General features: G+C 42.1%; 1 protein-coding gene across 2 annotated transcripts; it reads right to left on the bottom strand.

Moving 5' to 3' along the window:
• Positions 1-3881: 3881 nt before the first annotated feature.
• On the bottom strand, positions 3882-14193 carry LOC123449983 (pre-mRNA-splicing factor ATP-dependent RNA helicase DEAH1-like). 2 transcript variants are annotated; one of them, XM_045127375.1, is made up of 27 exons: positions 13874-14193; positions 13642-13772; positions 13338-13523; positions 13176-13259; positions 12979-13065; positions 12084-12117; positions 11948-12002; positions 10998-11057; positions 10825-10896; positions 10536-10599; positions 10362-10441; positions 10203-10270; positions 10064-10121; positions 8390-8447; positions 8248-8310; positions 8048-8116; positions 7728-7817; positions 7382-7468; positions 7152-7267; positions 7005-7071; positions 5874-6914; positions 5721-5783; positions 4874-4997; positions 4687-4787; positions 4512-4574; positions 4351-4423; positions 3882-4266 (listed from the first exon to the last, which is right to left on the bottom strand). In XM_045127375.1, exons 1-27 carry the CDS (start codon positions 13971-13973, stop codon positions 4220-4222), a joined length of 3141 nt encoding a protein of 1046 aa, XP_044983310.1. In that variant the 5' UTR covers positions 13974-14193; the 3' UTR covers positions 3882-4219. The 2 variants fall into 2 exon arrangements, with proteins under 2 accessions (XP_044983310.1, XP_044983311.1); XM_045127376.1 differs by lacking the exons at positions 13338-13523; positions 13642-13772; positions 13874-14193 and having other exon boundaries at positions 12979-13082.
• Positions 14194-20988: the final 6795 nt, after the last annotated feature.

Below are 20988 nucleotides of genomic sequence, written 5' to 3'. Positions count from 1 at the left end.
TTTCATTGCGGAGTGAACAACTCGTCGTGCTGGAGGTTCCAACGACCAGATTGCTATTTGTGTTTGATGTATTTTCTCTACGAGGGACCTACTGAAAATTTGTGAAACATGGTGCCAATTCGTTATGCATTGACATTCATGTTTTGGTGACGCCATGGATGGCATACAATTCGACAACACACGACATACGGTTCAGAAAGCTCATTTGTGTAGTTTAAGGGCGCGGAGGAATTTAGTTTTTAGGACAATGTGTGTTGTTTTTTCACGTGCATGTATATGATTTTATTTAAAAAGCAGTCCACTCAGCATCGTATTGTGGTTCATTTTTTCGACCATGTGGCTCATGTTTTTCGTCCCGAGCAGCTCACTAGGAAAACAAATCCGAAAATTATGCACGATAAAAAAGTAATGAGGTTCACTTCTCTATAGCAATGTGGTTCAATTACGCCCGATGTGAAGTGCACTCTGCTTACTCGTCTTGAAAAATTCACGTTCAACGGAAGAAAAAACATGCAATGCACTTATCTGTCGGATGTAGTGCGGTTTTCCGTCAAAAAGCAATGCGCTCTTCTATTCGATGTGGTTCACGCATTCATATGGATGTCACAAAAAACAAAGTGCCTGCATTTCGATAATTTCAAAACTGCTCTTAAAACCGTAAGAAATTAGAAAGAGTGTTGTACATGAAAAAGATGTGCCTGGTCGATATCTTTCCAACGTTGTATCATTTGTACCGTTCCAACAAGCAGTTTGCAAAAAATTACGAAAATACGCTTGCTGCCACTCCTAGGCAGTCACACCGTTTTCAGAATACATTTAAAACCGTAAGGAATCCCAACAAATGGTCAACATATGAAAGTTGCGCATATTCCACAGCTTTTTAATGCCGTATAATACGCCTCGTTCCGACGAACGGTTTAAAAACTGCAGCAAAAACAATCCCAAAAAACTAAAAATTTCAAAACACGGAGTTCCGTTTTTTAGTAAATTTGAAATTACTCTTAAACCATAAGTAATTAGAGAATGAAATATATATGAAAACGTTGCGCCTCGATGATACCTTTCAAACGCCATATCGTTTGATTCATTCCAACGAGCGTTTTAGAAAAAATCGCGAAAATACGCTCCCTGCAGCCCGTCATGCGTCCACTATTTTTGAAACTGTTCTTAAACCATGAGGAATCTCAAAACGTGTTCAACATGACGAAGTTGGGAATTTTCTGTAGCAATCCAACGGTATATTATACGCTTTGTTCTGATAAATGGTTTACAAACTGAAGCCAAAATGATGTCAAAAAATACGTACAGTTTTTTCTAGTGACATTGGAATGCTCCTTTTGATAGGGATGCAATACACTACCGTTGAGCGTGCAGTTGGAAAGCCTACTCAACACTCCTTAACAACGCCTCCAAGAGGGAAAATAATGTGAAGCGTCATCGCTGCCGAGTCCGCGAGGCCAAGAGATATAGTCACCACTACCACCATGGTGCCCTCCTCAGAGCCAACCATGCGGACCGTCTTTCAGGGTCACCAGCCCGACATCCATGCCCCTAGACCTTGGCAGTCGCCCGCTTCACAAAGCACATACCGCAGCAGGAAAAGCCCGGCATCAGCCATCAACCTAGGGTCAGCGCCACCACCATAGGGGCGTCCACTCCTACAACCCCCTCCAATCACGATAGACCGGCGGGCGAATTACCGAGCGATTGTTGATACCCGTCGTGGAGAATTAGCTCATGTGGCGCCAAGTCCGCGGTTTGACGCACCGACCAGCCTGCAGGCACCATGAAGCCCCACCCACCACCGCCATGGACCTTCACCGACTCCATGACATGAGGACGCCTCCCCAACCACCACGTGTCGTGTGTTGGACACTCCCTCGGGATTTATTTTTTTCTTAAACCTTTTTTAGGTTTTAATTTAGGGGGGGCTTTATTGTTTCTGTTCGATTTTCCTTAGGTTTTCCAGAGAGAAAATCGGAAAACAAATGCGCGAATAAACATTTTTTTGCGAGAGGCGAAGATTTGCTTCTTGTTGAGGCAGAGTTGTGTTGGAAATGGGTAAATGCATTTTTTTTCTTGCTTTCGCGAGAGGCACGTAATTGCTTCCTGTGGAGGCACGAATTTGCTTTCGGTGTGCCTCTTGAAAAGGAAAAAAAAGTTGAGAAAAAAAATCCTTCTTCCAGCTTATTTTTTTCCCGGCTTTTCCTAGATTTTTTGTGAAAAATATTTATTAACATGGGGTCTAGTTTCGAAGATTTCGAAGCGAGAAATACAACGATGAAAAGGGTTAGAGATTTGGATGTGCGATATAAGAGATAAAATATGTTGAATAAACAAATCTACGAAAAAGAAAAAACTCTCAATTGTGTCAAGTGGCGGAAATGCAATACGCCATTTGTCACAACAAGGAGAGATGACAGTGATAATTAAGGGGGTATCCTTTGCAAAGTCACTCCCCTGTTGTGACAAGTGGTGCGTCGTGCCTGCCTCCAACCTAACTCGATGAGAGGAGGGCCCTCTGATCCGGTTTGGTGAGTAGATGAGGGTGTCCCTTTTGGCTAGTTTTAGGAGGGCCCTCTGATCCGGTTTGGTGAGTAGATGAGGGTGTCCCTTGTCGTGACTTGAGAAGGTGATAATGACCTTTGCAAGAGATACCCCTTTGGGCTAGTTTTAGGGGGTAAGGCTTCGACGGTCGGACTCCGACCATGTGTTCTTGGTGCAATCATCTTCTACGGGGTTGGGGCATTGTGTCTAAGAATAAAGATCAGACGATCATTTCTTCCGCCTTAGCATGACCACCGTCAATGAGGGGTTTGTGTGGTTTCATTCTCAACAAACACCAGGTCCGGCAAGGAGCCCCCAGCCGCGGCCTGGAACCCGGATTTCGTTGGACAACGGCGGTCATGGACATCCACAGTATCATGCAGCGCACAATCGTCGTCGCCCTCATGGGTTGGCGCCGATCGATTGTCGCCGGCCCGCCAGAGCCACTCGAGGCGCCGCTTGCCCCAAATTGGTCGTCGACCCACCCCTCTCTGGCAACCACCGGCAAGGCCGCCAACCACCGCTGACAGCCACCTTCATACATTGATTTCACCACAGACGACGACCGCCACTAAAGACGGCTAAGGATGAGGTTTCTTTTGTTTTGATGTTTATTAAACTTTAAGTTAATTTGCAATGTTCAGCAACTTTGTGGACGTTTAAGATTTGAAGTCCAAATGCAGACAAATCTTTAAGATGCAAGGGCCGGTTGAGAAAACAAAAGTCCGATTGTGATAGTTGGCCTAGGAATAAAGGTCGGCCGACCGAGAGCACCTCCTTCTTCCCAAAATTTTGAAATGTCAAAATAAATCCAACAGAAAAATTATGTGTTCTTTGTCACATTCAAGTGCTAGCTGAAATTTTTTAGGCAAAAAGGTTAAGTATTTTGTCATGTGCAAAAAAACAAATTAGACATCAATTGTTACCCAAAAATGTCACACCCAAATTTGTTTTTTATTCACTGACAAAACATGTCTGCTTCATGAAAATTATGAAGCATGCTTATACGACACTAACACAAACATCTATAAAAAATTCAGATTTTTTGTAAAATGTGTACTTTTTTTTTTGCATTACCATTGGTTCATCCAGGTGCAACTGCTCCCGGGAGCCGGAGCCAAAACGGCCCTCCCGCATTTGGCCATCCTTACTGTTCTAGCGCAGCATCACTGCCCCGACCGATGTTCATTCATCGGTCATCACAGTCCGGTCTCTGGCTGACTGCCTACTATTTTAAACTATGGGCTCAACTTTCCAAGGATCAGTAGAATATCCAAGTCATGCTCCTCATCTGGCAACAGAGGAATACTTGACAAAAAAGAAAAGCTAGAGGATTTAATCCTACGAATCAGAAAAAGTTGCCATGATGAGACGCCGACAATCCAATGTTGATACAACACAGTGGTAGGCACTGTATGTTTGATAACCGAATATGGCTTAGGACCGAGGTCTCAGCATCAATGCTGCGTTGCGCCCAACTATCTACGGCTATACCGACACCCTCAAACTTATACAAGAACGATCAATTATGTTAACAGGACCATGGTGAGTGATAGGATGTAATCTAAAACAAGAGTAGAAAGAAAAAAGCCATGTGATCCCGATGTTTGAAACTAAACTGTTTACACAACATCTAATCTATCCAAAGGCTGGCTTCATGAGCCCAGGCAGACTACAATGCAGCTCGTCCTTGGCCCTTGGGCAGCTTCTTCGAAGCAGCTGCGCGGATAAAAGGGAAAAGATTTGTAAGCTACAGCTCCTCGCTTGAACCAAGAAATAACATCAAGCATGTTTCACGCTTACCGTCGTCCACATCTTTTAGTTGGTAGTAGTGCGGGGCAATTTCCACCAGCCATTCAGGCTTCAGTTCCGTCACCTGCACGCATGCATTGTCCATAGCAGTTCAGACGACAATCAAATTCTTTCTTTCACGACTTGCTTAATTCTGGAGAATCGGTGCAAACCTGACGCATGTACTCTTTAGTCGTGAGAACTAGTTCGTGGTATATTACCCAACGGGGAAGTAGCTGCATATACGAGGCAAATATAAACAATGTCAGAAACAAAACTTGGACAAGACTAATGCTATGGATGATGGAATGTCCAGGATATAAAAATAAATACGACAGCTCAACATGCCTGTGCTAATCCTGAACTAGGGTGGATAAAGACCGTCTGAGGATTCTTGACAGTTCTATATGAGCCATTCTTCTGCAACCGAGCAGAGTGGTGGAAGAAACCTGCAACCCACAGGTACCCACTTATCAGATTTATCCATCTCAGCCAACTTGCACAAAAAAAAGAACTGAATCATCAGTACACCTACCGGATGTTATAGCCTTTTTAATAGCATCCAAGTCACTGGCATTTGAACACACCTCAATCTCGACTCTCTCCATAAGTCCCTCCAGTTGATCTCGAATATCTCTTGCTCTCTTCATGCTGCGGACCTGATGTATGCACCGACAGTTTTATCACATAAACTTTGCAGGAACAGTGATCAACATATTACAGTAACTGCATATGTAATAAAAAGTAAGCTAACTATGGTTGGCGTTGGTTAATTATTTTCAAATGACTTTCGAAATAGAACATGAAATTTTAACGTCTCTATTTCTGCAGTGGAAATAAAAAGATGCGTCGGGCAAAAACAATATCCACTGGATGAAATAGCACATGTTAGTATCTTCTACAGTCCATTAAAAGCGTCATGATGCTCATGCACATCAATGTTCTACACTTCTACTCCCTCCGTTCCAAAATATAAGACCTTTTAGAGATTTCATTAGAAGACTACATACGGAGCAAAATGAGTGAATCTACACTTTAGAATATGTCTATGTACATCCGTATGTAGTTTATAATGCAATCTCTAAAAGGTCTTATATTTAGGAACGGAGGGAGTATATAACATGTAATATTGTCTCCGCAATTCCAATGCAATTTCTTGCATTTGCATTTTGCTCTACTTATGAGACTCCTCATCATTCAGCCCTACAATAGATACTAAAAAAACTATTTGGCCAGAGCAAGTGCTACACACACAATCAGTAACATAGGAAGTTACAAAACCTGACAAAATCTGGAGGAACGCAAAATAAGAGTGATGCTAATATCATGATGTCCAGAGAATATAATATCTTCCGCTGGATCACCGGAATACAACAAGATACCTGGATATAATTTTCATAGCACCATTGAGTCGAGAAGTCTGTTTCTCTCCATGAGTTATAAACCTGAAATGATATTGAAGAAATTAGCGCTTTACAGCTCAAATCTAATAAACATTATGAATTCTGATAAATTACAAGGGAAAGAAAGAATACATTGAGTAATGCTATGTGGTCCCCAACGTTCCCAGTGTGGAAGTTCAGCCTTGCATTATCTGCATGAACCTGTTTGTCTTTCGGACGGTAGAATATAGAATTGCCGATCGACAACATTGACGCAATGGACATGACCTCATCAGAACACTTGTATTTCTCCGAAGCTACTATCATCTTTGACAACATGGGATCTAGTGGAAACTCTGCCATTCGTCTTCCAGTCTTGGTCAACTCTCCACGACTGTTGAGTGCACTGAGAGCAAAAAGTTGTTCCAGGGCCTTCAACAAGGCCTCTGAAGGAGGTGGGTCCATAAAATCAAAATTAACCAAGTCATGAATACCAAGACTCTTAAGTGTAAGAACAACATTTGCAAGGTTGGTTCTTTGTATCTCTGGAACAGTATTATCCTCAAGATCATGCATGTAGTTATAACTTGTGTACAGACGGAAACATTTTCCTGGTCCTGTCCGTCCAGATCTTCCTGCCCTCTGGTTTGCTGATGCCTTTGAGATGGGATTGATAAGCAGGGATTCCATCCCGGTACGAGGGTTGTATGACTTGATCTTACAAAAACCTGGGTCAATAACATATTTTATACCATCAATGGTTAGTGAAGTCTCTGCTATATTAGTGGCCAGGACCACTTTCCGAGAACCCTCAGGGGTTGTTTCAAAGATCTTCGCTTGAAGTTCAGTAGGCAGATTTGCATAAATAGGGCATATATTTAGCTCTGGAATCTTTGTGCCTAAACCCCTTGTTTTGTGTTTAAGGATTTCATCAACTGTTTCAATTTCTTCCTGTCCTGTAAGGAACACTAGGATATCACCAGGGGGCTGTGTCACATGTATCTGTAAAATAGTGACAATGGCAGCATCAATATAATCTGCTTCTGGAGCTTTTGTATAATGAACTTCAACAGGGTATCGCCTCCCAGGAATCTTGAAAATAGGAGCTGAATCAAAGTAGTCGCTAAATTTTTCAGCGTCAAGGGTTGCACTTGAAATAAGCAACTTCAGGTCTGGACGAAACCTAGCAATGTCCTGCAGACATAGTATTACGTATATGAGGAATTAAATGGGTGTCCACAAATCTGATGGAAGAGCATACCAAAGTGATACGAGCCAGCTAACCTTAACCAAACCAAACAAGATATCAGTAGACAGCGTGCGCTCATGAGCCTCATCAACCATGACAACACTTAACAAAAAAATAAACAGATATAAGTGGTGCATTCAATAGTACAACTCAAGTAAAGAAAATGATTTGCTAACGATTACCTGTAGCCCGCCAAATCTGGTTCTCCGAGAAACTCCCTCAAAAGCATTCCATCAGTCATGTATTTAATCATTGTTTTCTCTGAGGTGCAATCCTCAAACCTTATGGAGTAACCAACCTGCAGGGTGGCACTAAAGATTACAATTTCATATAATGTAATGGAAGATCCAACGCATAAACACATTCCAGAATTTGATATTATTATATGACTATGTTTATGAACAGAACAAACCTCGTGTCCCAATTTCACACCCATCTCTTGAGACACCCTTGCTGCAACGCTCATGGCTGCCACTCGACGAGGTTGTGTACAAGCAACCTGCAAATTTTAAAAATTACCCAAATTTTGACAGATCCATAAATTCATTGTAACTGCAATCATTAAGGCTAAACATAATCGCACTTCATAGAGCAAAACCATTAATGTGTAACAAAAGAAAAAATGCAGATTTTTTCACGACGCATTAGACCAAAACAAAAAAACTATTCCTGTAAGCCATATGTGCATTAACAGACAGTAATAGTAATAAAAAAAGCAATGCTACTAATAATAGAAAGATTAATGCTGTGTGGCATACCTTTCCTCTTGCTGTATATCCAGCTTCATGAAGATATTGAGGTATTTGTGTTGTTTTACCAGAGCCGGTTTCTCCCACTATGACAATAACCTGCAAGCAGCACATGCCCACAAATCAACGCGAGAACAAATGGACGTAATTAGATCATGTCATCATATACAAATAGTTACAAAGGGAAGTGGGTATTTCTTTTATAAATAGAGTTCAAATTTGGGGAATTGTGAAAGACTGAAAGGGCATTGAGCAAAGCATGAATGTTGATTGCTGAATCCTAGCACGTAAGTGTTCCACAGTCCACAATGAACACTAATATCACAAACCTGATATTCATCAACAGCCTTGAGCAGGTCATCTCTGAATTTATAGATTGGAAGGGTTTTCCGCTCATCCTAGTTCAAAAAGGAAGCCAGTTCAAATACAAAGATAACTATTAGGGACTATAATTATGATTCAGCTTTTATGAAGAGGATGAGTAGGTATATCTGTTTGTAACAAATAAGTTCATAATCTGCTCACACACCTGAAGTTCTCTTTTTAAAATATCTTTTGCATCAATGGTCTCTTGGTCTGAATCATCTTCAAACTACAACATAAGAAAGTTCAGTAAAAGATATCTTAAAGCAATCAAATTAGGAGAGTAAATAAAGTAACTAACTGATTACCTGTGTTCCTTCTATGACCGATGATTTTACAAAATCAATTTGATCATCAAATACATACCTAAGAAGTTTAAAAAGTAATATGAGTACAAAACAACTGTTGAACAACGGTGTTGTCAAGACTACACAAAATTCATCTGTCCAACAAAGGTGCAATCAAAGGCTATAGAGAATTCATAGTTTCAGTACTACGGCATGTTTAGACAAGGGGTACTTTTGTGTGAGCTTCAGTATTTAGCTAAAAAGCACGTACACGCCAAAAATTGCTGATTCGCCGTCCTGGGATGGCAGGATACATGTGTCCTGCAGTATCCCTAATTTTCAAAAAAATATTGAAAAGAAAAAAATAAAGGGACACGGTGGCATACATACGTGACACGTCTAGGACACGGCTTGGCTTAAAAACAGCCTCGGCCCAATACCTAACCCCATTTTGCAGGGGTCGCACACAAGCTCTCCGCATAAGAACGAGCTTCACCTAGAAAAAACATAAGAACAAGCTGCTCCCAGCCTCCCAGGCAGCAGTGAACACGCCACCGCCGGCGGCAACGCCTGGACTCGACCGGTTACCGCTACCCCCAGCACCAGCAGCCTCTCCTCCCAACGCAGCGCCAGCAGCCTCCTCAAAACGGCAGGTAACCCAAATCCCAAAACCCAGCAGCCTCTCCTCAACCTCTTTATCTCTTTTATTCTGTTTTTCTTCCATTGAGCTGCTGCTGCTGTAGTGCTGTTTGCTACCCATGTTGTGCTGCTCTTTGAATGCTTGTGCAGCTTGCTGTTAGGTAGCATGGCATCTGGGAGCGGCACAGCCGGTACCGGTAGCCAATTGTCCGTGGGTGAGAGGGAAGGGCAGCCTGGTCCTGGTGCTGTAGATCCCAAGTATCCTTGTGGGCTTATGTGGAGAAGCTTACACCTACATCCAGTAGCTGTGGAGGCGACACAAAGTTCCGTTGCAATTTCTGTAATAAAACTAACCCAGGCAGTTATTCAAGAGTGAGGCCTTATCTTCTTCAGATAACAAAGAAAGATGTAGCAACCTGTGACAAAGTTCATGTTTGATGTGTCATGGAAGGCCTCCAGTAGCTATAGAGGCAACACGGAGTTTTGTCTTCAGATTATTCTCTAACACTAGACTAGCATTGATGTGCTATGCAAGATGCAACTTGCAAAAATGACATGGGAGGATCAATCAAGCATACACCAAATGGGGCAGTATTCTGATCTCTTTCTCTCTTGTTTTTTTTGTCTTCACTCTATATTACATGGCATACTTTTATTTTATTTTATTTTATATGTGCTCGCCATATCGTTGTGTCTCCATCCCCGTATCCATGCTTTTTAGGTATTTAGTTCAAGTTTTAATTAACTAGCAAAGCTCCCTAAAGAAATACCTCTAATCCAAACAATTCCTTACAGGGATCCTTTTATACGGAACAAAATTTCTGGCCAGACAATCCTCAGCAAGTGACATGCAGTTGAGTGCTGATTAATTACATGGCTTGTCACAATTCTAACCGGAAAGATGGAGTGATGGACTCTCAGAAACAGCAGAAAAGTAAACTTTGCTGATGAACAATTCATAAGAAGAATAACAAACTTACTGGTTTTCCTTAGAATACAGCAGAGAAGTAAACTTTGCTAGTGAACAATTCATAATAAGAAGAATAAAAAACTTACTGGTACTCATTAGAAGACCGCTTTCTATCTTTCGATCCAAATTCCAGCTTAGACTTTCCTGAAAGAAGTCGACCAATTTTAAATATACAACAAAGAGCAATACCGATTTCCTGTGGATAAACCAAGTAAATGCTATTACCTATTTGATGTTCTTCCCATGCTTCCTGTTCAGCGAAAGGATTCATTTTATCTTTGGCCTCAGGATCTCTGCTTGTCCAGCAAATTCAAAAATCAATATATCTATACAAGTTCGGGGAAGTTAACACACTGTCAAACAGAAGGACTCGCAGATACATACTTGTAACGCTGCATTGCTACCGAGAATCTCTTTTCTTGATTAACACCTTCACCCATGTCATAAGCTTCAGGCATTTTGTACTGAAAATCACGTGATTGACGAACTGAGGACATTGGCATCAAGAGATCATAGTGTCATCATTACTCTGCAATATTCTCAAGGGGGGGAACATACCTCAGCAACATCATCTGCACTCTCAACATGCTGCTTAACAAGATCAAAAATCTTCTTCTTGTATCTGCACACATAAACCGTTGAATGCCCAGGTTTATTTGAAATGCACTGCATAAAAGCCTATGTGTACATGCATCTAACTAGAAGAGAATCTGTAGCATAATTCTGCATATCCTCACTCCTGGGTACTCCCTCCTCGGTACTAAATCAGTGACAACTAATATTGAACGGAGGGAGTACAAAGTTATCAGTAGAGCGGCACTTTATGGGACTCGGTTAGAATCAGCACCTGAAGTCATTTTTTTCTGCTTCGGTCAGTGTCACATCCTGAAAAAGGTATTCATGATCGAGAATTTCGTCCCTGCAGTTACCCCAAACAGTAAGTTAATGTATGTACCAGCTGAACATATAGACAACATCACGAACAACAATATACTTGTATAGAAATTCTGTTGTACTGACCGAATCTCATCAATTTTTTTATCCCTTCGCTTTTGCAAGTACGCTTGCCTTGAAAAATCTCTGCACATTTGCATTGAAAGGAAAGTTAATATTCCAGAACTCCTGACAGATCTTTCCAATAAAACAGCTTGATTTTCCTACATCCAATAAGATGACTCAAAGTAACAAACTACTAAATGCAAGCAAAAGGCTTGACATTTCATTGAATTTTATCTTTATATTATATGTTCTCTTTTCTGTAATGTCACCCACTTGCGTTCAAGATAAAAGCTTAAAATATGCAAGAGAAAAATGTGGTCAGCTGCAAAAAACCTTTCCCAGCAGGGTATAATCATCCAAAATAAGCAGCGCCGTTGTCATTTGCATACATTAGCACCAAAATGGTACATGTAAATGCAATTCAATTTTCAAGGAAAAGCACGGTCCGCCTTCTATGTACACCGTCAATTCATTCCAAAATAAATTCTACAAGTAACAGATAAATGTGTTGAACTCTATATAAACTTTACCTATACATCACAAGGGTGTTTATTCAGTTACTATTCTGCTACTCTAGTCATAGCCGAAAACATTACTGTAGTCAAGAATAAAATTGTTTCCACGTACGACTTCTTCAAATGTTCAGATGTGAGTACAGTATTTAGCACAAACCTACAGTACAACAATGGAAAACCAACAGTCCAGGGTGCTCAGTTCGACAAGCTAGCAACAAGTTCATGCAGATATATACATGATGGTTGCTTTCTTTCTACTTTTTTCCCTCAGTTTTCCTCTTGGATAATGACTGGATATGGTACTGTTTGAAGTGGCCAGGTTTTTCACCAGTATCTTGGGAAAATGGTTTTTCATCAGTATCATGGGGCAAATAAAACTAATTTCCTACGTACATCGACAGAAGTAAAAGAAATTATAATTAAAAAAGTACAACAACCAACTGCAACAGGAATAACCTCAGATCTGAAGTGTCATTCTTTTCCAATGCTTGTGATCTTCTGGTAAGCTCCTCTGTCAACAATCTCCAATGAATAAATTACAATGATAATAATGAACCAAATTAGTAGAGTATACATGTTCAGGTAGGCATACCTTGTTCTTCCTTAGATAACTGTCGCTCCATCAACTGTAGACGGAAATCATTCAATAACATCAGCTCAAATAACTATAACAAGATTTAAAAACATAGTACAACTAGAAGACATGATTTGCTGGAGTTTAGAAACATGCTATGTGCTAGATATATAAAGTAGGTAGGTGATGCAAGGAAATACTACCAAAGAGGTGCTAATCTACGTATATTGGCATGCAGGTCAACTCAAAGAACTACACTTCTTAGGTATCAACATTCCAAAAACCGTACTTCTGAGGACGTGAGTCATGGCTCACCGATCAATGACACAATTCCTTTGTAACCATTTCAGAAAATAAAATCGGCAACAAAATTTCATCAGTGTAATTAACCAGTGCGGTCGCAATTTTCAGTTCATAGAAGTGTGGTTTTATACTTTTATGAATCGATAATATGGAGAAGTGTGACTTTGTGAAAGTGTAAAACTACTCCTTTAAAATGTAGTTACTTGATTGATAGTTTGAGAAGAATTTTGTAGTTTTAAGAAAGTAACTCTAAGATGTACTCTAACAAACATGTCACTACAATCAGATCTTCTCTCGTAGTGAATATATAACAAGCCACAAATCATTTAAGATTCCTTCAGAACGAAATGACTTGTTTTACAAAACAAAAAAATGGCATCAAACACAAAAAGGAGAAGCCATTCACCAACTATATTTTTGTTCAGCACTCCATTTCATATGAAGAACATGTGCCAGCAGAATACTTCAAAGTCAACCAGGAACAGTAGGAGTTGGTTATAACTTGATGTATTATTTAGTTGTTAGAAAAAAGGAGGTTCCTCTCATTGGGAATAAATTAAGTGATAGCAAACATAGAGACGAAATGAATATCAGCTTGCAAGACAATCACCTTTCGAGTGTGCACTGCATCTCTTTCTCTCATGTTCTTCTCTAGCTGTGCCCTTTCCTGCTGATCCCTTAAAATTTCTTGTTCTTCCTACAAGGCATCACATGCTATAATGGATTCAAAAGCACATTTTAATTGACCATTCCGTACATTTTTTTTATATACACAACAAAAACAGATTCCTCGAAAGAAGGGCATACATCCAGAGTGTCGTTGCCGTCTTCATCATCCACTTCTTCTGTTCTCCTTCGTACACTCCTCTCAGAAATATGCGCTGCTGTTTCCTGCAACGCGACATTATCAATTTGAATCACGGCATGTGAAAGCGACACGATAAAAGGGTGGCTACCACGCCGTCTCACATCATCATCCTTCCCATCGTCTTGGTCTTGAGTCTTCCTCCTAAAATGCTTCCTGCTCTTAGAGGATGCGCTCGCCGAGCTCGTCGTGTGGTTGTCAATCTCATCATCATCCTCATCGGCCAACAGCTTGTAGGTGCTTTGTTTCTTGACAAGCTTTGCTGCATCCCTTTCCTGTTTCTGGTAATTCTGCGGCAAGAAAGGAAAAGCATATATATGCATAGCATTAAAATCATCGAAGACAAAGCCGCAACACAGTTGTCGACACAAAGGGATTGGTCAGCAGAGGAGGTGGACCAAATCTTACACTGATGCTCTTGCCCTTGCGGGGGACCTTGGCGTAGATGTCGGCGGCGAAGCTGGTCGTCTCGGCGGACGAGGAGAAGCCGTAGTCGACGAGCTTCCCCACGAGATCGCCGGCGGAAGAGCAGTCCTTGGCTGAGCACGGACAGATTTGCGGACCCAGATTAGGATCATCATCATCAGAGAAGAAGAAACCGAAGGAGCCCCGCGGCAAAGCAGAGTAAAACCGGCTGTACCTAGACCGATGACGTAGTGCACGAGGACGCTCGTCGAGAAACCCTGGATAGACATGAGCTTGTCCGAGACCCAGTCCCTGAGCTGCTTGTCGCTCGCCATCACCGCGGAGGGGTTGGGGGTTGAAGTGGGGGCGGAGGCGGAGGAAGTGACTGTAGGATAGGCGGAGGCGCCCGGGGCAGAGGGAGTGCGGCGGCGCCCGGCCTGGATGGTCTGGACGTCGGGGAGGAGGGGCGGCGGATTCCGGCGACCGGAGAGGTGCGGGGGGCGTGGCCGGCGGCGCGTCCGGGAACCCTAGCTAGAGAGGAGGAGTCGTGCTGGTGCGTCGCACGGGACACGGGAGAGAGATTGAGCGGGCCATGACGGTGCTCCAGGTCCAGGAGCTACACAGCCGTTGGATCTGAATCCAAAGGCCACCAGAGCTAGCTTGCCCAAATTTGATAACACTAGCACAAATGTCCTTCCGTTGCAACGGGAAATAAGTATGATGTACCATTTTTTGAAATAAACAATGTAAATGATCCTTCCCTGAAATTTAAGACGTACACTAAAATAATATAGAATACAAACTAAAAAGAACCTAAAAGTTTGGATTTTTGGTGCATATGAATGAAGGCATGATAATCCATGTGCGTTGATAAAAGAATAAATTTTCAAATTTGCATTTACTACATGTTTTTTAGGAAAATATAACCATGATAGTTGATAGGTTGGTGCGATCATTAGACGGAGAAGACTACTGTTAGAGCATATATCTCCATATGTGGTTTTGGTAATTGATGACAATTCCTATGGACTAATGGTTGTCTTAAGTTATATTTATAGGATTTGTCCATAGGCACTTCTTGAAGTCCATCTGTTGGGTTCAGGGAGTTTATATGATGACCAAGGTGGTATTCAAGGTATTATCCAAAGAATGGTCATAGAGACACAAGGTTGATAAAGATCGTCAGACAAAGAGTAAATCAAGATGATCAACACACAAAGCGTACAAGATGTACCGAGAGGGATCAAGTGATCCCATGGTATGGTAAGCATTGTCCAGTACGTATTTGTGCACTAACCCATGGTCTTTGTGAGAGTTCTATGTGGGGGTTAGGTGTGCTTCCATGGGCTTGCGTTTAGAGGAAGATCTCATACAACCCATGAAGGATGACGTCAAGTGGTGATCGTCATCAAGATTGCGGTGTGCAAGTTCAAGAGGATCAGCACGAATATATCGTGCTTGAAGCTTGCCGTCCATTGTGGTGGCAATGGACTTGTGAAGATATGCTGAAGAGTGGCTCACCCATAGTAAGTAAGGGGGAGCAATCAACTAGTCTTCATCAAGCCAACGCAATCAAGAAAGGTGGTCCATCTTGAGGAAGCCAATATCATCATCATCTAGCTCAAGAGGACGAGGTGCAAGGTATAGGTTTTCCCTTGATAGGTTTTCTGTTTAGGATAGATTGTTGTACTATCAAGGGGGGCTCTCAAGTGAGTAGCTTGATCGTATCGTTCGTTGAGAGCTCAAACCATTTGCATCCTTGCATCATACTTCTTGGTTCTTGTTTGTTGTTTCTATTTGTGAGTTTTAGAGCTTATGGTCATCTTCGTGACAAGCTCGAGTTCATCAAAAACGGAGTCCATATGCATCTACTATGATGTTTTCGATGTTGGAGTTTTTATCGGTTCTTCATTCATAGAGGACTCACATCTCTATATCATTGTCATTTTCATATCTGTATGGTCTTATCACTGTTTGGATAGCTCTTGTCGTCCTGAATCCAACAAGCTTGGGTTTGCTCGATTCGGAGCTCGTATGCGAAAGTTATGGTTGTTTCAGTGGCGAGCGGTAGTACCGCTGGACCTATCGGTAGTACCGCTAGAGCTGGCGGTAGTACCACTGTCCCAGCGGTAGTACCGCCCCTGGTCAGCGGTAGTACCGCTCCAAGATTTTAGTACCGTCATCTTTGCGGTTGTACTGCGTCGGACATTTTTGCGAAGACTTTCTTGGCGGTGGTTGGCCCGGTAGTATCTTTGCGCTACCATGGGCTCAGCGGTAGTACCGCCGGAGGGTCAGCGGTAGTACCGCTGCAGCCAGCGGTAGAACCGCCGGAGGGTCAGCGGTAGTACCGCTGCAGCCAGCGGTAGTACCGCCGGACGGTCAGCGGTAGTACCGCTGGAGCCAGCGGTAGTACCGTTGGGCTCGGGCTGTAAGTGGGGGTAACGGTCTGATTCCTTCCCCCACTATATAAAGGGGGTCTTCTTCCTCCTTGGTCTTATCCATCCGTTGAGCTCTTGTTCTACCTCCATTGTTGACATTCTTAGAGCTTGCTTACTCTCAATCCCTCCAATGATTCTTGCTTGTTCTTGAGGGAAAAGAGAGAGGATATCTAGATCCACATCTCCACCGATCACTTTCTCCTCTATGTGAGGGGAACCCCTTGGATCTTGATCTTGGAGTTCTTTGTGAGCTCCTTGTTCTTCCTCTCATATTTCTCCATAGCTTTCGTTGTTGTGGAGGGATTTGAGTGTGAGGGACTTGACCACTTCGTGTGTTCTTGCCATTGCATTGGTTGCATCGGTTTGAGTTCTCCACGGTGATACGTGGAAGTGAAGTTTGAGAAGCTCGTTACCTTTGGTACTTAGTACCCTAGATATTGTTCTTCGTGGATGCTTTGGCGTCCTTGAAGCTTGGGGCTGTCTCGGAGCTCAATCATTGTGGTGTGAAGCTCCGGGCAAGCGTCGGGGTCTCCAATTAGGTTGTGGAGATTGCCCCGAGCAATTTGTAAGGGTACCGGTAACCGCCCCCAAGGGTTGCCACGTGTACGGGTTCGGTGACCGCCCCCAAGGTTTGCCATTTGTACGGGTTCGGTGACCGCCCTCAAGGGTTCCTTAGTGGAATCACGGCATCTTGCATTGTGCGAGGGCGTGAAGAGATTACGGTGGCCTTAGTGGCATCTTAGGGAGCATTGTGCCTCCACGCCGCTCCAACTGAGATTAGCATCCGCAAGGGTGTGCACTTCGGGATACATCATCGTCTCCGCGTACCTCGATTATCTCTTACCCGAACCCTTTACTTATGCACTTTACTTTGTGATAGCCATATTGTCTCTTGTCATATATCTTGCTATCACTTAGTTGTTTATCTTGCTTAGCATAAGTTGTTGGTGCACATAGGTGAGCCTAGTTGTTTGAGGTTTTGTGCTTGACATATTAAACATTAGTTTTATTCCGCATTTGTTCAAGCCTAAACCTTAATTATTTTAAAGCGCCTATTCACCCCCCATCTAGGCGACATCCACGTCCTTTCAATTGGTATCAGAGCTAGGTCTCTCTTTATTAGGTTTAACCACCTAGAGAGTAAGGATGTCGACTAGGGGTTTAGGATTCACTGACACTCTTAGTTTCGATGGCACAAATTTTGATGTTTGGGTAATTCGCATGCTTAATCACTTTCGGGTCTTGGACCCAAATTTGGAGCGAATTGTAGATATGGGTTTTTTCTCCTCCAAAGGATTCTCAAAATATATCTTTAGAGGATGAGAAAAACTCTTATCTCAATGCTCAAGCTTCTAATGTGCTTTTTTATGCTTTGAGCAATGTAGTTATATTTCAACTCATGCCATTCTGGGATGCTCATGAGTTGTGGACAAAGCTTCAAGATAAATATGGTGTGTCCAAGATTTGCAGGGATGATTGTTCTTCCTCCACCTCCGGTCGTGTGGTCTTCTCAACTTCATCTACTTCACCTACATGTGGATTGCCACAAGGTAATGATATCGTGAGTAGTGGTGACCGTTCCAATAATGAAAGTGGGTTTATTGTTGATGATCCTTCATCACTATATTATTGCAATGCTTCATCTTTGGGCGTTAACACTTCGAGCACTCTAAATGTTTCACATGCTTGTGTTGCTAGTCCGTGCATATCATGTAAAAACTGTGTGTCTAAATCTCATGATGATATGCCTCCTATATCTTGTTGCCATGATAAAAATGTATATATTTGCTCGAGTTGTTGTGCTAACAACGTAGAGGAAATTCATCACTCCATGGAACAAGATGTGGCCTTGAATGATGCTTCAAGGGATCCTACCTCATCATCTATCGTGACTCACTTTTGCCTTATGGCTAAGGCTTCAAAGGTATCTCCTACTTTGAATTCCAATATATCTCATGATGATGATGTTGATGATAATGGGGATGAGGATAATGATAAAGAGAGTGATAATATTGCATCCTTAAAATTTAAGGGTGAAATGATTTTTAAATCTCTTTATAAGAATAAACTTGCTTGTTCCAACTTCTTGGAAATCATGTCTATTGCCACTGAGGGCAAGAAATACATTGAGAAGTTGGAAGCTCATCTTGAGGAGCATGAGGCCACCATTGAGACAATGGAAGGTCATGAGCGTGATTACGCTAATGAGATCGCAGAGCTATCTCAAGCTCTTGATAATGAACAAACCACCAAGGAATCTCTTGAGGAAACCTTTGCTCTAGAATTTATCTAGATTAAAGGATCCTATGATAGAGCTCTCAAGGTGGCTAATGATTTTAGAACTAAAAATGATAAGCTTGAAGTTGCACATGCTATACTCCTTGAGGACTACGAGCACCTCGAAAATGGCGCAAGGGCTATTAAGATCTCGCTCATCGAACTCACCGAGTCTCATGCTCAACTTGAAGCTTCATATGCTAAAGAGCTTGCCAAGGTGCCTTCTCCTCTTATTGCTAATGATGATGCTTGTGCTACTAACTCTACTTCTTGTGAAGCATCCATTTTAAAGGAGAATGTTGAGCTAAGGGCTCAACTAGAGTTGCTATCTAGCAATTATGGGAAATTGGAAGAAAGTCATGTAATGCTCACAAGCTCTCATGATGATCTTCTAGCATCCCATAATGTGCTAAAATTAGCTCATGAGGCTATTACTACCAAGGTAACATCGAGTGAGCCTCATGTGGACATTAGCACTACTTCTAGTCAAAAAGCTATATTGCTATGTGCTAGTCCTTGTAATTCATCTACTCATAATGTTGCTACATCTTGTGATGAATTACTCTCCATGCCTTGTTGCTCTAACAATGAAGCTTATACTTCCTCTAGTACTTGTGTTGATACTAACCATGTAGAGGAAATCAAAGAGCTCAAGGCCCAAGTCACTTCCTTGAAGAAAGACTTGGAAAAGAGTCATGAAGGGATGTCCACACTCAACAATGTCTTGTGTGGACAAAAATCCCCGAATGATAAAAATGGACTTGGATTCAACTCCAACAAGAAGAAGAAGTCCAAAAGCTTCAAGAAGAAGGGCCAAGAACAAGTCAAGAATTTGGCCAAGATTATTTGCTTCAAGTGCAAAATTGAAGGGCACCATGTTAGATCTTGCCCACTAAAGAAGAAGCCCCAAAGTCACAAGCAACAAGGGAAGAGGCCACAAGTGCACTCACATACTCAACTACAAGTTGAAGAAAGGCCCCTTCCCAAGAAGACCCAAGCAACACTCCTCGTGTTGAGAAATCAATAGGGAAGAAATTAAAGGGTAGATGTTGCTACTTATGTCGTGAGAAGGGTCACTTCGCTTCTTCTTGCACGAGAGGTAATTTATCCAACCCAATCATTATTGATGATATCTATTCTCTTGGGAAGGGTAAGGTTGGCAATGTGTTTGCCAAGTTTGTTGGTACTCAAAGTGGTGTCAAGAAAAGTACCATTTGGGTTGCCAAGCCTATTGTGACTAACCTCTTAGGACCCAACGTGGTTGGGGACCAACAAGCTCAAACTTGATCAATAGGTGAACATGGAGGACATTAGAGACTTGGATACATAATGAAGAATTAAGGGGTCTTCATCATTCATATTTTCTCAAGCCAAGTCATTTGGATTATCGAGTTTCTATCTTATATCCAATGTGCCTCCTTACGGTAACTTGTATTTAAACTGTTTACATTGTTAGTTGCTTGCCCCTTTGCATGTTGTGATTTTGTACCTTGCATGTGTTTGTACATGTTATGCTTCCAACTTGCTTATGTTGAATAACCAAGTATGTGCATGTTGGTTTGCATATCATGTACATGTGAGTCTTGTATTGAGCCTTATTGCATCTTGTTTGTATCTTTGTTGGCTCTTGTGAGAGATTAGTGGATTATCCCATTGTGGGGGAGTGATGTGCTTTGCACACCTCACAATCCTATAAATGTGTTTACATGGGGAATACCACTTAGTATTGATATTTTAAAATTATCTAGTTTCTATGTGGTATGTCTTACTCATGAGAAATTCAAATTCTATATGGTCCATTAATTATCTCTTGTTGGCTTTAATTTGCCACTTGGTAATATTGCATGTCGCTCAGCTCCGCTTTCCTCTTTCTCTCTTGGCTTGTGTAACCGCCTGCGTCGGGAAACCCAACTTTCCACGGAACGGAGCCTGGTGTGCCTCGTGTTCATCCAGGGTGCTCAACATTCCCTAGGGCCTTAGTCAGCTCGTCCTTCTCTCTGTCGGGAATGAACGTCCCTTCATGCGTGATGACGAGTTGATGAATATACTTCTCGCCCATCGTTGGTTACCCCAAGTGGAAGGTGGAGATGTAGTCAGCAGCAAGTTTCCCTTACACGGAGACTGTAAGGTTTATCGAACCAGGAGGACTCCGAGGATCAACAAATAGGTGTCCGCTGCCCTGGCGCTAGTAGAAGACGTGGACCTGCACACACAACAAATAACTTTGCTGCCAACGAGTACAGAGAGGTTGTCAATCTCTCCAACCTTGTAGTTTGCAAAGGATCAAAACACAAGCGGGAATAGCGATAGTGATTGCAATGGAAAAGTAAATAAAAGCAGTAAATGATGGAGGTGTAAGCAATGGTGGTGATATGGACCTGAGTCACATGATGTTCACTAGTGATGTCTCTCTCCCAAAAGACGATAAACAACTATGCATGGGTAAACAAATTACAGCTGGGCAATTGATAGAATTATAAACGCACCGCAATGCTAATTATGCTACTTGAAAGTTAGAGGCTCAATAGTAATGGGCAGTACGCCAAGACAAGTAGACCGTTTATTCATCAGCATCTACTTACTAGTCATCCACCTTAAGATATCTATCCATAACACCTTACTTGTATTAAGTTGC

This window comes from Hordeum vulgare, chromosome 4H, assembly GCF_904849725.1.
Source record: "Hordeum vulgare subsp. vulgare chromosome 4H, MorexV3_pseudomolecules_assembly, whole genome shotgun sequence".
Taxonomy (NCBI): Eukaryota; Viridiplantae; Streptophyta; class Magnoliopsida; order Poales; family Poaceae; genus Hordeum; species Hordeum vulgare.
This window is presented reverse-complemented; position numbering and strand designations above follow the sequence as displayed.